The sequence below is a fragment of the Geotrypetes seraphini genome, chromosome 3 (assembly GCF_902459505.1).
Source record: "Geotrypetes seraphini chromosome 3, aGeoSer1.1, whole genome shotgun sequence".
Classification (NCBI taxonomy): domain Eukaryota; kingdom Metazoa; phylum Chordata; class Amphibia; order Gymnophiona; family Dermophiidae; genus Geotrypetes; species Geotrypetes seraphini.
In genome coordinates this window covers 222,040,412-222,056,964 of record NC_047086.1, presented here as the reverse complement: position 1 = coordinate 222,056,964, position 16,553 = coordinate 222,040,412, and the positions used below count along the sequence as shown (strand labels likewise).

Below are 16,553 nucleotides of genomic sequence, written 5' to 3'. Positions count from 1 at the left end.
GTCTAAAACCAGCCATGCAGCCGTGGACAGCATATTAGAACCGCTGCCCGTGGCTTTGTGAAAAACACATGCAGCGGCCTGAAAGGGAGGCCAAGAGACAGGTATACACTGCATAAGGGGGGCATATTAAGACAAAGGAAGGAGGGTGCACAAACTTGGGACACAGAATGGACGGCAGGAGGGAGTGCGTTGGGATACAAAAAGGAAGGAGGGACCATGAACTTGGGACAGAATGGCAGAAGAGGGGCATGAACTTGGGACATAGGATGAAGGGAGGGAAAGATGCTGAGGTGGAGAGAATAAAAAGGGAGCTTTTGGGCATGGGTTAAAGAGGGAAAGCAGTTACTTACCATAACATGTGTTATCCAGGGACAGCAGGCAGATATTCTCACATGTGGGTGACGTCATCCACAGAACCCCGGTATGGACAGCTTTAAAAGTACCAGCGCTTGAAGCTCACCGACTCGATGAGCAGAAGTAATGGAGATGAAAAATACTACTTTACAAGTGAGATATTTGAGATAAGCTGAAGACATTGATTCAAATGGAGGCTTCATGAGTCTAGAAAGAACATTAAGATCCCAAACCACTGGAGGTGGTTTGAGAGGTGGTTTAACATTGATAAGTCCTTTCATGAATATGGAAACAAGAGGATGAGCAGCCAGAGGTTTACCGTTGACTGGTCCATGAAAAGCATTTATAGCACTAAGATGAACTCTAACTTATATGGTTTTAAGACATGAGTTGGATAAATGGAATACTTGCTGAGTACTTAAGAGGGTTGAAGTTGAGATTTCAGAAAGTTGACTTCGAACCCCAACTGCTGAAGCAAGAGGATCGTTGTCTATGTTGCTGAGAGCACTCCTTGAGAAGTGATATCTTTTATTAGCCAATTGTCGAGATAAGGAAAAACCTAAAGTCTTTGAGCCATTAAAGTCACTGCCACTACTACAAGGCACTTGGTGAATACTCAGGGTGAGGATGCCAGGCCGAATGTCAAAACCTTGTATTGAAAGTGTTGTTGGGATACTTGAAATCTGAGGAATTTCTTGTGGGCAGTTTGAATGGAATGTAGGTATTAGCTTCTTTTAGATCCAGAGAGCTTAGCCAATCATTTTGATCTAAGAGGGGATATAGCGTTGCCAAAGACAACATGTGAAACTTTTCCTTTACTAAGAATTTGTTCAGGCCCCTGAGGCCTAAAATCAGATGTAGACCTCCCATCTTTTTCAGAAAAAGAAAATACCTTGAGTAAAATCCCCAATAGTTTTGAGCAGGAGGAACAGTCTCTATGGCATTCAGGAGAGATTCTATCTCCCGAAGAAGGGATGTGTGCTGACGGTTTAAATAAGACTCTCTTGGAGGATGATCTGTAGTGATGAAATGAAAACATAAGAATTGTCGCTGCTGGGTCAGACCAGTGGTCCACTGTGCCCAGCAGTCCACTCACGCGGTGACCCCCAGGTCAAAGACCAGTGCTCTAAATGAGTCCAGCCTCATCTGCGTTCATTCCAGTTTAGCAGGAACTTGTCCAACTTTGTCTTGAATCCCTGGAGGGTGTTTTCCCCTATAACAGACTCCGGAAGAGCGTTTCAGTTTTCTACTACTCTCTGAGTGAAAAACTTCCTTATGTTTGTACGGAATCTATCCCCTTTCAAATTTAGAGAGTGCCCTCTCGTTCTCCCTACCTTGGAGAGGGTGAACAATCTGTCTTTATCTGCTAAGTCTATTCCCTTCAGTATTTCGAATGTTTCGATCATGTCCCCTCTCAGTCTCTTTTCAAGGAAGAAGGGGCCCAGTTTCTCCACTCTCTCACTGTACAGCAACTCCTCAAGACCCTTAACCATTTTAGTCGCTCTACTCTGGACCCTTTTGAGTAGTACCGTGTCCTTCTTCATATATGGCAATCAGTGCTGGACGCAGTACTCCAGGTGAGGGTGCACGATGGTCCGGTACAGCGGCATGATAACCTTCTCCGATCTGTTCATGATCCCCTTCTTTATCATTCCTAGCATTCTGTTTGCCCTTTTCGCAGCCGCTGTACATTGCGCGGACGGCTTCATTGACTTGTCGATCAGAACTCCCAAATCTCTTTCCTGGGAGGTCTTTCCAAGTACCACCCCGGACATCCTGTATTCGTGCATGAGATTTTTGTTACCGACATGCATCACTTTTCACTTATCCACATTGAACCTCATTTGCCATGTCGATGCCCATTTCTGATTATGTTGATTATGTCATGTTGTAGATCTTTGCAATCACACTGTGTCTTCACTACTCTGAATAACTTTGTATCGTCCACAAATTTAATCACCTCACTCGTCGTACCAATGTCCAGATCGTTTATAAAGATGTTGAAGAGTACGGGTCCAAGCACCGAGCCCTGCGGCACCCCACTGGTGACGCTCTTCCAGTCCGAGTATTGTCCATTTACCCCCACTCTCTGTTTCCTAAGCTTCAGCCAATTTTTAATCCACATGCAACCGAAATGCAAGGGACCTGGGGAGAGGAAGAAGTGATATGGATTGCTCTGAAAAGAGAAGATGGAACTTCTATCTATGTGGGTGTAGTCTACAGATCTCTGACTCAATCGCAGCAAATTGATAAGGATCTGATTGTGGATATCCAAAAGTTTGGAAGGAAAGAGGAGGTTCTGCTGTTGGGAGATTTCAACCTGCCGGATGCGGACTGGAATGTTCCATCTGCAGAATCGGAAAGAAGTAGGGAGATTATGGATGCCTTTCAAGAGGCTCTGCTCAGACAAATGGTGACGGAACCCACAAGGGAAAAAGCGATATTGGATCTGGTCCTCACAAATGGAGAGAGTATCTCTAATGTTCGAGTGGGTGCTCACCTGGGAAGTAGCGATCATCAAACGGTTTGGTTTGATATAACGGCTAAAGTGGAGAGCGGCCGCACGATACTTAAAGTCCTAGATTTCAAACGTACGGACTTTAATGCTATGGGAGAGTACCTGAAGAAAGAGCTGTTAGGATGGGAGGACATAAGAGAAGTGGAAAGACAGTGGTCTAAGCTGAAAGGAGCGATAAAAATGCTACGGACCTTTATGTGAAGAAAATCAATAAAAACAAGAGAAAAAAGAAGCCGATATGGTTCTCCAAACTAGTGGCTGAGAAAATAAAGGCGAAAGAGTTGGCGTTCATGAAATATAAAAAAAACCAAGAGGAGAGCAGAAAGGACTACAGGGTGAAACTGAAAGAAGCCAAGAGAGAGATACGTCTGGCGAAAGCGCAGGCGGAAGAACAAATGGCTAAAAATGTAAAAAAGGGAGACAAAAATTTTTTCAGATATATTAGTTAAAGGAGGAAGATGAAAAATGGAATTGCTAGGCTAAAAGATGCTGGGAACCAATATGTGGAAAGTGATGAGGAGAAAGCAAATGAGCTAAACAAATACTTCTGTTCTGTGTTCACAGAAGAAAATCCTGGAGAAGGACCAAGATTGTCTAGCAAAGTTGCACGAGAAAATGGAGTAGATTCTGCGCCGTTCACGGAGGAGGGTGTTTATGAGCAACTTGAAAAACTGAAGGTGGACAAAGCGATGGGACCAGACGGGATCCATCCCAGGATACTAAGGGAGCTCAGAGAGGTTCTGGCGAGTCCTATTAAAGACTTGTTCAACAAATCTCTGGAGACGGGAGTGATTCCTGGGGATTGGAGGAGAGCGGATGTGGTTCCTATTCATAAAAGTGGTCACAGGGATGAAGCAGGAAACTACTTGAGCCTCACTTCAGTTGTTGGAAAAATAATGGAAGTTTTGCTGAAAGAAAGGATAGTGTACTTCCTTGAATCTAATGGGTTACAGGATCCGAGGCAACATGGCTTTACAAGAGGTAAATCGTGCCAAACGAACCTGATTGAATTTTTTGATTGGGTGACCAGAGATCTGGATCGAGGACATATGCTAGATGTAATTTACTTGGATTTCAGCAAAGCCTTTGATATAGTTCCTCATAGGAGGCTGTTGAACAAACTTGAAGGGCTGAAGTTAGGACCCAAAGTGGTGAACTGGGTCAGAAACTGGCTGTCGGACAGACGCCAGAGGGTGGTGATTAATGAAAGTCGCTCGAAGGAAGGAAAGGTGAGTAGTGGAGTCCCTCAGGGATCAGTGCTAGGGCCAATCCTGTTCAATATGTTTGTGAGTGACATTGCTGAAGGGATTGAAGGAAAAATGTGCCTTTTTGCAGATGATTCCAAGATTTGTAACAGAGTAGACACCGAAGAGGGAGTGGAAAATATGAAAAAGGATCTGCAAAAGTTAGAGGAATGGTCTAATGCCTGGCAACTAAAATTCAATGCAATGAAATGCAGAGTAATGCATTTGGGGATTAATAATAGGAAGGAACCGTATATGCTGGGAGGAGAGAAGCTGATATGCACGGATGGGGAGAGGGACCTTGGGGTGATAGTGTCCGAAGATCTAAAGGTGAAAAAACAGTGTGACAAGGCAGTGGCTGCTGCCAGAAGGATGCTGGGCTGTATAAAGAGAGGCGTAGTCAGTAGAAGGAAGAAGGTGTTGATGCCCCTGTACAGGTCATTGGCACACAACTTGGAGTATTGTGTTCAATTTTGGAGACCGTATCTGGCGAAGGACGTAAGAAGACTTGAGGCGGTCCAGAGGAGGGCGACGAAATTGATAGGAGGCTTGCGCCAGAAGATGTATGAGGAGAGACTGGAAGCCCTGAATATGTATACCCTAGAGCAGGGGTGTCCAATGTCGGTCCTCGAGGGCCGCAATCCAGTCGGGTTTTCAGGATTTCCCCAATGAATATGCATGAGATCTATTAGCATACAATGAAAGCAGTGCATGCAAATAGACCTCATGTATATTCATTGGGGAAATCCTGAAAATCCGACTGGACTGCGGCCCTCGAGGACCGACATTGGACACCCCTGCCCTAGAAGAAAGGAGAGACAGGGGAGATATGATTCAGATGTTCAAATACTTGAAGGGTATTAACGTAGAACAAAATCTTTTTCAGAGAAAGGAAAATGGTAAAACAAGAGGACATAATTTGAGGTTGAGGGGTGGTAGATTCAAAGGCAATGTTAGGAAATTCTACTTTACGGAGAGGGTGGTGGATGCCTGGAATGCGCTCCCGAGAGAGGTGGTGGAGAGTAAAATTGTGACTGAATTCAAAGAAGCGTGGGATGAACACAAAGGATCTAGAATCAGAAAATAAGATTAAATATTGAACTAAGGCCAGTACTGGGCAGACTTGCACAGTCTATGTCTGTATTTGGCCGTTTGGTGGAGGATGGGCTGGGGAGGGCTTCAATGGCTGGGAGGGTGTAGATGGGCTAGAGTAAGTCTTAACAGAGATTTTGGCAGTTGGAACCCAAGCACAGTACAGGGTAAAGCTTTGGATTCTTGCCCAGAAATAGCTAAGAAGAAAAAATTAAAAAATTTAAATTGAATCAGGTTGGGCAGACTGGATGGACCATTTGGGTCTTTATCTGCCGTCATCTACTATGTTACTATGTTACATGAGTATTTCACCCTCGATTCCATGACTTACAATATTCCAAAGTAGTCGTTCATGTGGAACCTTGTCGAACGCCTTCTGAAAATCCAGATATACAATATCAACTGGGTCGCCCTTGTCTATCTGCCTGTTTACTCCCTCGAAGAAGTGCAGCAAGTTCATCAAACAAGATCTGCCTTTACTGAAACCATGCTGGCTGGTTCTCATCAGATCATGTCTGTCAAGGTGATCAATGATGCGGTCCTTATCAGCGCCTCTACCATCTTTCCCGGTAAAGAGGTCAGACTCACCGGTCTATAGTTTCCCAGATCTCCCCTCAAACCTTTTTTGAAGATCGGTGTAACATTCGCCACCTTCCAGTCTTCTGGAATCTTTCCCGATTTGATCGACAGATTGGCTATTAGTTGAAGCAGTTTAGCTATAGTCCCCTTTCAGTTCCTTGACCCTCGGATGGATGCCATCCGGTCCTGGGGATTTATCGCTCTTAAGCCTATCGATCTGCCTGCATACCTCTTCTAGACTGACCATCAACCCTGTCAGTTTCCCGTCTTCTTTTCCAGCATATAGCCTGATGGGTTCCGGTATGCTGTGTATATCCTCTTCAGTAAATACAGACGCAAAAAAATGTGTTCAGTTTGTCGGCGATTTCTTTGTCCTCCTTTATCACTCCCTTTATTCCATGGTCATTCAACGGTCCCACTGCTTCCTTCGCGTGTCATTTCCCCTTAATATATCGAAAGAACGGCTTGAAGTTTTTCGCCTCCTTGGCTATTTTTTCCCCATAGTCTCTTTTGGCCTCTTTTACAGCCTTATGGCACCTGCGTTGATGTTTGTGCTTATTCCACTTTTTGTCCATTCTTGACCTTTTCCATTTCTTAAATAAAGTTTTCTCATCTCTGATCACTTCCTTCACCTCTACAGTGAGCCACACCAATTCCTTGTTCTTTTTCCTCTTGGATCCCTTTGTTGATATGCGGTATATATAGATTTTGCGCCTCAGTGACTGTGTCATTAAAAAGGGACCAAGCTTGCTCTAGCATTTTTACAGTGCTTATCCTCTTCTTAATCTTCTTCCCCACCATGAGTTTCATCCCTTCGTAATTCCCTTTTTGGAAGTTCAGTGCCGTGGCCGTTGTTCTGGACCGATGTTTCGCCCCTGCATCCAGGTTGAAGCGGATCATGTTGTGATCGTTGTTTCCCAGCATCCCTTCTACTTCTACACCTTATGCCGGTCCTTGCAGTCCATTTAGAATTAAGTCCAGAATTGCATTTCCTCTTGTATTTTCCTTGACAAGTTGTTCCAGGAAGCAATTGCCTACAGCATCCAGGAACTTGGTCTCCCTAGCGCAGCTGGAGGTGCCTAGGTCCAGTCTATCCCCTGATAGTTGAAGTCACCCATGATAACTATATTGCCTTCCTTGCAGTTGCGTTTAATCTCCGCCATCATTTCACCATCAATTCTTCGGACTGCGGTAGTAGATGCTGATTCTTTGTTTGCAGTCCATTTGTTCCTGAAATTTTGACCCATAGAGACTAACTTATCCGTCTGTTGAGGCATGTTCTCTCCAATAGATTCAATTCCCTATTTGATGTATAAGGCAATGCCCCCACCTTTTTGAGTCACTCTGTCTCTGCGGTATCCCAGTATCAGTGTGTCCTGGTAGCACAGTGTCCCAGACATTTTCCTCAGTTCACCATGTTTCTGTAATGCCGATGATGTCCACGTTATCTTTTTGTGTCATAGCTTCTAATTCACCCATCTTATTCCAACTTGTTTAGTAAGGGCCTCAATGCCCTGATCATGCAATTTGACATGAGCTCTGCCTTTGACTTGGTGGATCATGGGAAACTGTTACAATGCCTAGATGCAATTGGAATCAGAGGAGAGGTATTAAACTGGTTTCGAGGTTTCCTCATATCAAGTACCTACCAAGTCCGTTTCAATTACGATCTCTCTAATACATGGAACAATTCATTTGGCGTGCCACAGGGGTCACCATTATCCCCTCTGCTCTTCAATGTTTATATGTCCTCATTGGGTGCGCAACTATCCCAGCTGGGGATAAAACTATTTAGCTACGCTGATGACTTCACGATAATTATCCCATTCAATACCTCTATCTCAGAAGTCACCCCCAAAGCAACAGAGGTATTAAATCAGATGGAGCAATGGATGACTGAGTTCAGACTAAAGCTAAACCCAGAGAAAACAAAATTTTTTATAGCATCGTCACACCCACTTGACACTAAAGCATCACTGTGCATCAATAACCTTAGTCATCCTATTCAACCCACTATGAAGGTATTGGGAGTAACACTGGACCAGAGTCTGACCATGAAAGACCAGGTAGACTCCTTGATTAGAAAGATCTTTCTCACCCTCTGGAAGTTTCGGTCCATCAGAGCTTACTTCAATGTCTCATCATTTAGAATTCTGGTACAATCCCTCATACTGAGTCAACTGCATTATTGTAACATCACCTACTTGGCACTCTCCCAGAAAAATATGCGGTGATTGCAACTGGTACAAAATGCAGCGATTAGGATACTTTGTGGACTGAAGAAGTTTGATCATGTAACACCTTCCTATCAACTTCTACACTGGCTGCCGATGGAGGCATGTGTGAAGTTCAAGTTTGATTGTTTTTGCTTCACGGTACTTTACGGCTTAGCCCCTAAATATATAACAGACCTTTTCTCTTTCACAACCAACAGACATAGGAGAAGTTCACATCCGAACTTTGTTTCTCCACCGGTTAGAGGTTATAAATTTAAAAAAGTCATCACCAACATCTTTTCTCACATCAAGCAGCATTATGGGGTAAAGACCTGGAACAACTGCTCGTGCCTACTACTTATAGGGAATTCAGAAACGCCTACAAACATCTGTTCCTGAAGTACTTAGGTAACTGACCTATACAATCTTAGTCCTCAACAAATGATCTTCGAATTGTTATTCACCAGCTCTGAACTTTGTTTATTCCACTCAATCTGTAATACCTTTTAATCATTGTAAACCGCATAGAACTTCACGGTCCTGTGGTATATAAACTGTTATTATTATTCCTTAGGATCCTTGCGTTCGTGTACATACACTTGAATTTGCGGCCTGTTCCTTTCTTGCATTTCCTTCCCTCTTGTGTCCCTTTCGTTCTGTCTTGCCTGTCTGGTGAGTCTTCCCCTCTATCTTCCTGCATGGTATCCTCCGGGTATACTGATTCCCGAACCATCGACTCTCTCTCGGTCAACTGCTGGCTTTTCCCTTTTTCCTAGTTTAAAAACTTCTCAACTTCTCTCTTGATATTGCTTGCAAGTATCCGCGTTCCGTCTCTGCTGAGGTGGAGTCTGTCCTTCCTGAATAGCTTGCTCTTTCCCCAGAACATCGTCCAGTTGCGCACGAAGTGGAAACCTTCTCCCTCACACCAGTGCTGCATCCACGCGTTGACTGCTTGCAGCTCCATCTGCCTCCTCTCGTCGGCCCTTGAATGACTTTAAGAAGCCAGAGGTCTGTTATCAGTGCCAAATGTGGATTGTGCAATAGAGCTTAAGAAAGAGGAATGACGACTATGCTCTCTATGAGTCTGTGAAAAAGACTGAGCAGGCTTTTGAGGTGTTGCTGGTTGAGACTTTTGAGGCCATTGTTGCTTTTGCTTCTTCTGTTGAGGCGGACGAGTGGTAGCAGGTTTGGCAGAAAAATGCCTCAAATATGAAGAAGATGGTTTAGATGACTGAGAAGCCGAGGGAGGCTTAGTCTTGGTTTTAATCACAGCATCCCAATTCTTTTCATAGTCAGTGAGCTTTTGTGTGGCCACCTCAATGGAATCCCTAAAAAGCTCTTCACCCAAATCGGGAATATTAGCTAATCTATCCTGAATGTTGATGTCCATATCTGAGACTCAACTATGCTAGGCATCTCATGGCCACTGAAGCTTTAGATAATAACTCAAAAGTATCATAAGCAGATCTTGCCAAATACTTTCTTGCTTGGGAAAGAGTGCAAAAGATGTTGTGAAATTCCTGAAGATGTTGAGCAGGAATATATTTATCAAAAGATGGTAATTCCAAACAAGTTGTTTCATGTAATAGGATATGTAGAAATTGTAGTTAAGGACCCTGTTCACCAACATGGAATTTTGAGAGGCGACGTCCAACTTGTCTATAGTTCGGCCATCACGCCATAGAGGCGTTGAGGCATAGACTTTAGAAGCAAATGACTTTTTCAAAGTTGATTCCACAACAAGGATTGATGCTGAAGCTGTAGTTTAGCAAACCCCAGAGAAGACACGATTCTAAATATAATCCAGTTTTCTGGGAGCCACTGTAACAGTCAAGGGCATTTCCCAATTCTTGTGAAGAGTTCCTTTAAGGATACCATGCAATGGTAATTTAAGGAGCTCTCTGGGAAGCTCATCATAGTCTAAAGCACAGGTGTCAAAGTTGGTCCTTGAGGGCCAGAATCCAGTCGGGTTTTCAGGATTTCCCCAATGAATCTGCATGAGATCTATTTGCATGCACTGCTTTCAATGCATATTCATTGGGAAAATCCAGAAAACCCGACTGGATTCCGGCCCTCGAGGAGGGACTTTGACACCCCTGGTCTAAAGCCTCTAAATATTCAGGATTGAAGGTATAGTCAACTTTCAGTTTTAAGGTAGGTCATTACCTAACTGCCTAATAAATTTAGTAAAAGAGAGTCTTTTGGTGGGAGGATCTTGTCTTTGGCGGAGATTTCTGAGAAGGTTCTGAAGGGGTATCATAAGCTTCAGTTGCAGAACCAGAGTCTGTGTCAGATTGTAAATCAGAGTTATAAAGAAGCTTTGGAGAAGGCGTGCATCGAGGGGATCGATACTTTCGATGACTCCGGTACTGATCTGAGGAAGAAGATGAAGAAGTACAACGTGAAGCTCTCTTTCGCTTGGAGTATGTGATGGAGATCAATGCTTCTTAGACTTCAAACATTGAGTAGAAGATGAGCATCGATGTCTTGATGCACCAATGGAGAACTTGACCGACTTCTAGAAGTAGAGAGGCGAGAGGATCGATGGTGACTGGATGAAGATCCATACTGACGCCCTGCCTGAGAGCTGACTGAGGTACCATGTGGCTTTGAGGTAGTATGCTCAGACCAGGCCAGTCCAGAGGGAGCTGATGCTGGTGCTTCGAGTTTGAAAACTTCATCAGTTCCCTGTGGAAAAACTCATCGAGCTTTTACCGGAAAGAAAGCACCTGTATCTCTGGCTTATCTGCCGGTGCCATTAGTGCAACGGCTTGCCTTGGAGACCTTGACGGGGATGCACACCTCGAAGGAGAGGCAAACTGTAAAAGAGAACAACACTGCTTGGTCTGCATCAAGGGACTCAATGCTGGTGCGACCTGCGACGCTTGCTGGGAAACTGGCAGCTTCTTACCTGGCTTAACTGAGGGTGCAAGATCTCCCAATACTGATGTCAATGCCAGAGTCTTTGACGTCAATAGTTGCAAGGTCTTATCGATGTCCATGGTAGCCCCAAACAACTTCTACTGCTGAAGTTTACGGCTTTTAATTGAGCGCTTCTGCAAGGTGGAACACCGAGCACAGGTTTCCACCCAGTGTTCAGGCCCAAGACACTGCAAGCACCAACTAAGCGGGTCGGTGAGGGAAATAAGCCTTTGATACCTGTAGCACTTTTAAAAAATCCATTAACGACCTAGACATGGATGGAAAGACCACATCAGCAAGATTAAACTCAATTGCTGAAGAAAAAACGAACCCTCGAAGAGTGATGCCCATGAGGAAAAGCGAGAAAGAAAAACTCACTCTTCTGGGTTTTGGGTTTTTTTTATCAACAGAAGATAAAAGAAAAATTAGAAAAAGTATATGAAGCGGGAAGGCAAAAAAACAGATTGAACAGAATTCAGAAAAACATGACTTTTTCACTCTGCGGAAAATGAAGAACTGAGGTACCGTGAGCCTACATCGGGTGGGAAGGCACTCATGCGTGTGTGGTGCCTGGAGTCGCAAAGTTTTGAAAAACTTAAAGTGGTGATACACTTCATGGATGACACCACCCACTTGTGAGAATATGCTGCCTGCATGTCCTGGGATAAAAAAGATGGTACACATAAGGGGAAAAAGAGAATTGTTGAGCATAGGGAGGAAAAATTATTTGACATAGTGGTGGGAGAGAAGTGAGGTAGAGATGCAAGGGGATGAGAGATGAGAGGGAGAAAAGTCAGATGTGGTGGTGGAAAGAGAAGCAAGAGGGAGGAATGTTGGACATGGGGATGGAGAGAATGGAGCATGGCTCTAGAGAGGGGTGATAGGAGAAATGTTGGGCATTGGAATAATGAGCAGGGGCGAAAAATGCCACACTGGATCTGGGGGATGAGAGGGAGAAATGTTGAATGTGGTAGCAGAGGGGGTGGGAGAGATGCACCCTGGAATCTTCTCTCTCTCTTTCCCCACTCCCTTTGCAGCAAGAAAGGGAATGAAAAAAGATGGTGGACAGTGAGAAAGAGGCAGACATGTTGCATATACGGGTGGAGGAAAGAGGAAGAAATTCTGTGCAGGGATAGGGAGAGAAAAAAAGAGGAAATGATCCAGGACAGAAGGGAGTGAGGATGCTGTACAATGGGAGGGAGGGAAGAGAGGGAGAAATGCTGGTCAACAGTAGGAGGAACCAATGGACAGTAATCATAGAAGAATTTGCAGAAGACAGGAAAGCAAAAAAAAAAAAAAAGAGAAACTGGAACTAACTTGATAGTAAAATAAATCGACAACAAACGTTTTTTTTTTTTTAAAAAGGAATTTAATGACTGAAATTTGGCAATGTATATAGCAGATGTCTTTGTACTATGTTCAACATAAAAGGAAATGCAATTCTAGTTTTATTTCTCCACTGTTGAAGTACTTGCTGACCACTAGCTGAGGTGGGGAGAACCACCAAGCACTGCCAGTTGAGAACCTACTTCAAAAGGTGTCCAGAACTCCCTTCTACCAAGCGTAGCACTTGTCGGCAGCATTCTTGAGCCACTGAGGTGCCAATATCTGTGGCTTAAGGACGCTGCTGCTGCCTGCCAAGCTTGGTAAAGGGGATTTTTTGCTACCTTCAGAGGAAGTCTTCAATTGACATAGCTTGAGGGACCTCAACAGCTGGAATATTTATATTTTAAATTTACATTCATGGCTCTGGCAAGACCCATTTACAAAGTATGTGTTCTTCCCAATTAATACTTCCAAATTAATAGAGTGTCTTTGCTTAATTAGAAATTGATCTCTACCAAAGCCTCTAATTCAGTAGCATAATTAAATAAATACTTCTGAAGTTTATGGGGACAGATTTGATTCCAGTGGGGACGGGTTTGATTTCTGACCCTGCACAACTCTCTAGTTTGCATGTGCTACCTTTACTGTATGCAAATCTCTCTCATGCTTCTTCACTCTGGGTATTCTGAAAACATGACAGGCTAGGAGTGTCCTGAGGACTGGGTTTAGAACCACTGTCCTAGAACATCAAAAATATCTGGTACAGCTTCTAACAAACTCTTAACAAAACAGGATCAATCCAGCAGACTAGACAGCTAGAATTAACAAGTGGTATGGGTTCTGATGGAGTCCTTCATATTGTTGGATACCAATTTCTTTCTTTTGAAAGTTTTGCAGTGACACTGCATTCAGGTGAAATCGCAAGAGATGTTGTATGAGCATTTCTTGTATGTTTCTTCCAGTTCCTAGTAATTTCATCATAAAACTTAATTTATAAAATCTTTGCAGGACTTTCATATCACTGAAAGTTTTGTCAACTAAGTGAAGCAGTATCTGAAGTCCCATTGGCTGTTCTGCACGTTTTTGACATTGACTCTTCATTCAGTTTGCCGTCTTCCTCTGATCCAGAGCCAGGTTCCACAGCATGCAGTGGGCCCTGTTCAACAAAGAAGAGAAGTTTGTTTTGAGAAAAGTTTGCACCAAAGCCTGAAATAAATATGTGGTAGAAATGCTACTCAACTATAACAGGGACATATGACCAAGAACAAGAATGGAGAAGAAGAAACTATTCACAATACAGAACACCAAATCTAGATCTTATGTGTGCTAGAAGTAATTTCTCCCAAATACTCCCTACTTCCCAGTACATCATTCTAATTAATTTTGTTTCTTCCAACAGAACAATCATATTCTTTCAAAGTTTTGGAAGAGTCAACAGACCATAGGAAGATATTCATCTGGGCTCCCTTCATGAAAGCTACAGAAAAACATTAGCCTTGATTCAGGGCCCAGTAAAAAAAAATATATTTTAATATCTGTGTACAGTAGACTCTTAACTGGAACTCAAGCAACCAGAACTCTCAAGCAACTGGCACAAAAAAAGAAGAAATACTGTAATACTTTAAATAAAAATAAAATCAATTTCTAGCAGAAATTTAAGTGTAAACTTGACATACCTCACCTGACTGCCCACACTTTGCATACCACATGTCCGGTAATTTGTCTAGAACAGTTTATGGTATGGCATAGCATGGGGTATAGTATTAGTTGGGGTTTTAAAAAAAAATTATTTATTTATAATTTTAACAATTGACAATATAGGAAATAATGAAAAAAATACAGGTTGTAATTAGTCCACCATATATATGGAGAAGGAGCTGAAATTAATATAAACAAATACATTTTAAAGGAAAACTAAAGATAAGGCAATACAGGTCCTAAACTTTTCTTTCTTTTCGAGCTAACATTCTGGAACATAACTCAGGAAGCTTCTATAAGTTGTACTTTAGCGGAAATAAATTTGGATAATTGCTGCGACTCATAAAATACATATCTATTTCCATTAAAGACCATAACACACTTGCAGGGATATCTCAAAACAAAGGTTGCTCCCAGCTAAATGACCTTCGGCCTCAAGATCAAAAATTGTTTCCTTCGCTTTTGGGTAGGACTAGACACATCTGGATACATTCTTATAACATTAGACAAAAAAGGGAACATCTTTATATTTGAAAAACAACTTAAGCATCCATTCCCTATATGAAGCTATGGCAAACTGTACCAGTAATGTAGCTGAAGTCTGTACCTCCATATCCGACTTATCCAGGAAATTAGATAAGTCCAAACTATTAGCAGATAAATTCTGCTGGTTAGGACTTTGAGCTTTAATTCATCTAGGTAAGTAATATATTTTGGAGATAGGAGGATATGAGGTCTCTGGTACCTTAAGAACTTCATTCAAGTATCTTTTAAACATAACTAAAGCAGTTGGAAATATTTTTGGGAAATTAATAATCCAGAGATTTCCTAATGGAATTTTCCACCATTTCTTGTTAAAGTGCAAACTTGCACTGTCTTTAACCCAAGTCAATGCCTGGGCCTCCAAAGTCTTTATCCTGGTATCCGCATCATCCGCTTTATTTTCCAAACTTAATACTTTAGTCTTAAGTTCCAAATTTTCTGAGAACGCCATGGTACATCTTGAGGAAAGTTGCTCGATTTGATTTCCCAAGGAAATCTGTAAGCTGGATATTGCCTCCCATAATGATTCCATATTAAAGTGGCCCTTATGATTGCCTCCTCATTTCAATGTAGCTTTTTGCTTATTGCTGTTTTCAATTTATAACTCCTCAAAAATGAAAACAAAAACAACAGAAAGTAATTTCTTCACTTATCTTTTAATATGCAGTATCTCTAGCATGCCCCGTCAGGACCTGTTTCGCCACTTAAGGGCTTTCTCAAGGGCTCTAAAGGAGCTCTAATCCAGCATTCTTACTCATTTGGGGCTAGAATTGATCTGCACCCCAAATGAATAAGGACTTTCTGTTTTCATTTTTAAGGAGTTATAAATTGGAAAACAGCAAGCAAAAAGCTACATTGAAATAAGGAGGCAATCATAAGGGCCAAAGTTGGACATTTTCATCCAATATAATATGGAAACATTTTTAGTGTTGATTTAAATGGTTTTGAAGGCCCTCTAGCCAACTTTTTACTGGACCCTGAGAAGTGGGGTGTTTCGCCATTGTGGAGATTTCCAGTTTACCTCACTTCATCATCTTCTGCATCTATTTAGTGGTCAGTAGTTGTGCCCAGTGATACTCTGATTCTTCCCTCTTTCTTTAAAGAATGACATGGAGATGGTTTCCTGCGGTTATCTGTAGGGACGGGAACGGTGATGAATTTTCTCAACGTGTCATTCTCTAGTCTAGAGAGCATATCCATTCATTTCGATCCAGAAGAGAGTAAAAAGAGTCCCAAGGGATAACATGTAAAACTTTTCCCTGACCAGATATTTAAGTTTTAGAGGTTGAGAATTGGATGAAGACCTCCCATCTTCTCTGGAATTAGGAAATACCTGGAATAGAACCCCTGATTTTTCTGTGAAGGCGGAACTACTTCTATGGCATTTAGTTGAAGCAAAGCTTTGATTTCCTGAAGAAGGAACATCTGTTGTGATATGAAAGAGGACTCTCTTGGAGGATGATTTGAAGGGAGTGTTTTGAAGTGAAGAGAATAATCCTCCGTGATAACTTTTAGGACCCAGGCATCAGTTGTAATGAGAGCCCAACGAGGATGGTAAAATTGAAGTCGACCTCTGATAGGCTGAGGTAAGTTGGCTATGCTCTCTAAAAGCAGGTCAAAAAGACTATGTTGATTTTTGAGGAGCAGCAGACTGATTTTTTAGGACGTTGCTGTTTTTGCCTCTTCTGTGGTGGTGGTTTGGAAGAAGAGGATGTAGTAGGAAACCACCTCTTATAAGCTGGTTTTGGAGCTGACTTAGATAATTGGGATTTAGCTTTGAATCTATTCAATGAATTCCAGTTTTGCTCATGTTGAGTGAGCTTTTGGGTAGCCGGCCTTTACCCTCTCACCAAAAAGCTCCTCTCCCAGACACAGAATATTGGATAGTTGGTCTTGTAAATTGACATCCATGTCAGAGACTCGTAGCCAAGCTAAACGTCTCATTGCCATAGACATGGCTGATGTCCTGCATGACATTTCAAAGGTATCAAACAATATCCGGGCCATATATTTGCGAGTTTGAAAAAGACTATGAGTAGTCTGCTGATACTCCTCCAGACG

At 42.5% G+C, this 16,553-nt stretch overlaps 1 protein-coding gene and 1 non-coding gene across 7 annotated transcripts in view; both read right to left on the bottom strand.

The window, feature by feature from the left end:
- Positions 1-12,271: 12,271 nt before the first annotated feature.
- KANSL2 (KAT8 regulatory NSL complex subunit 2) overlaps positions 12,272-16,553 on the bottom strand; it is a 269,907-nt gene continuing 265,625 nt past the window's right edge. For all 6 annotated transcript variants that reach the window (XM_033936114.1, XM_033936109.1, XM_033936111.1 and 3 more), the window contains one exon: positions 12,272-13,407. In XM_033936114.1, the coding sequence (XP_033792005.1) occupies positions 13,285-13,407 (123 nt within the window). In that variant the 3' untranslated portion in view covers positions 12,272-13,284. The remainder of the gene's footprint in view (positions 13,408-16,553) is intronic.
- Positions 13,633-13,762, bottom strand: LOC117358344. The gene has a single exon (XR_004539040.1). It is a non-coding gene; the product is annotated as a small nucleolar RNA SNORA2/SNORA34 family (small nucleolar RNA).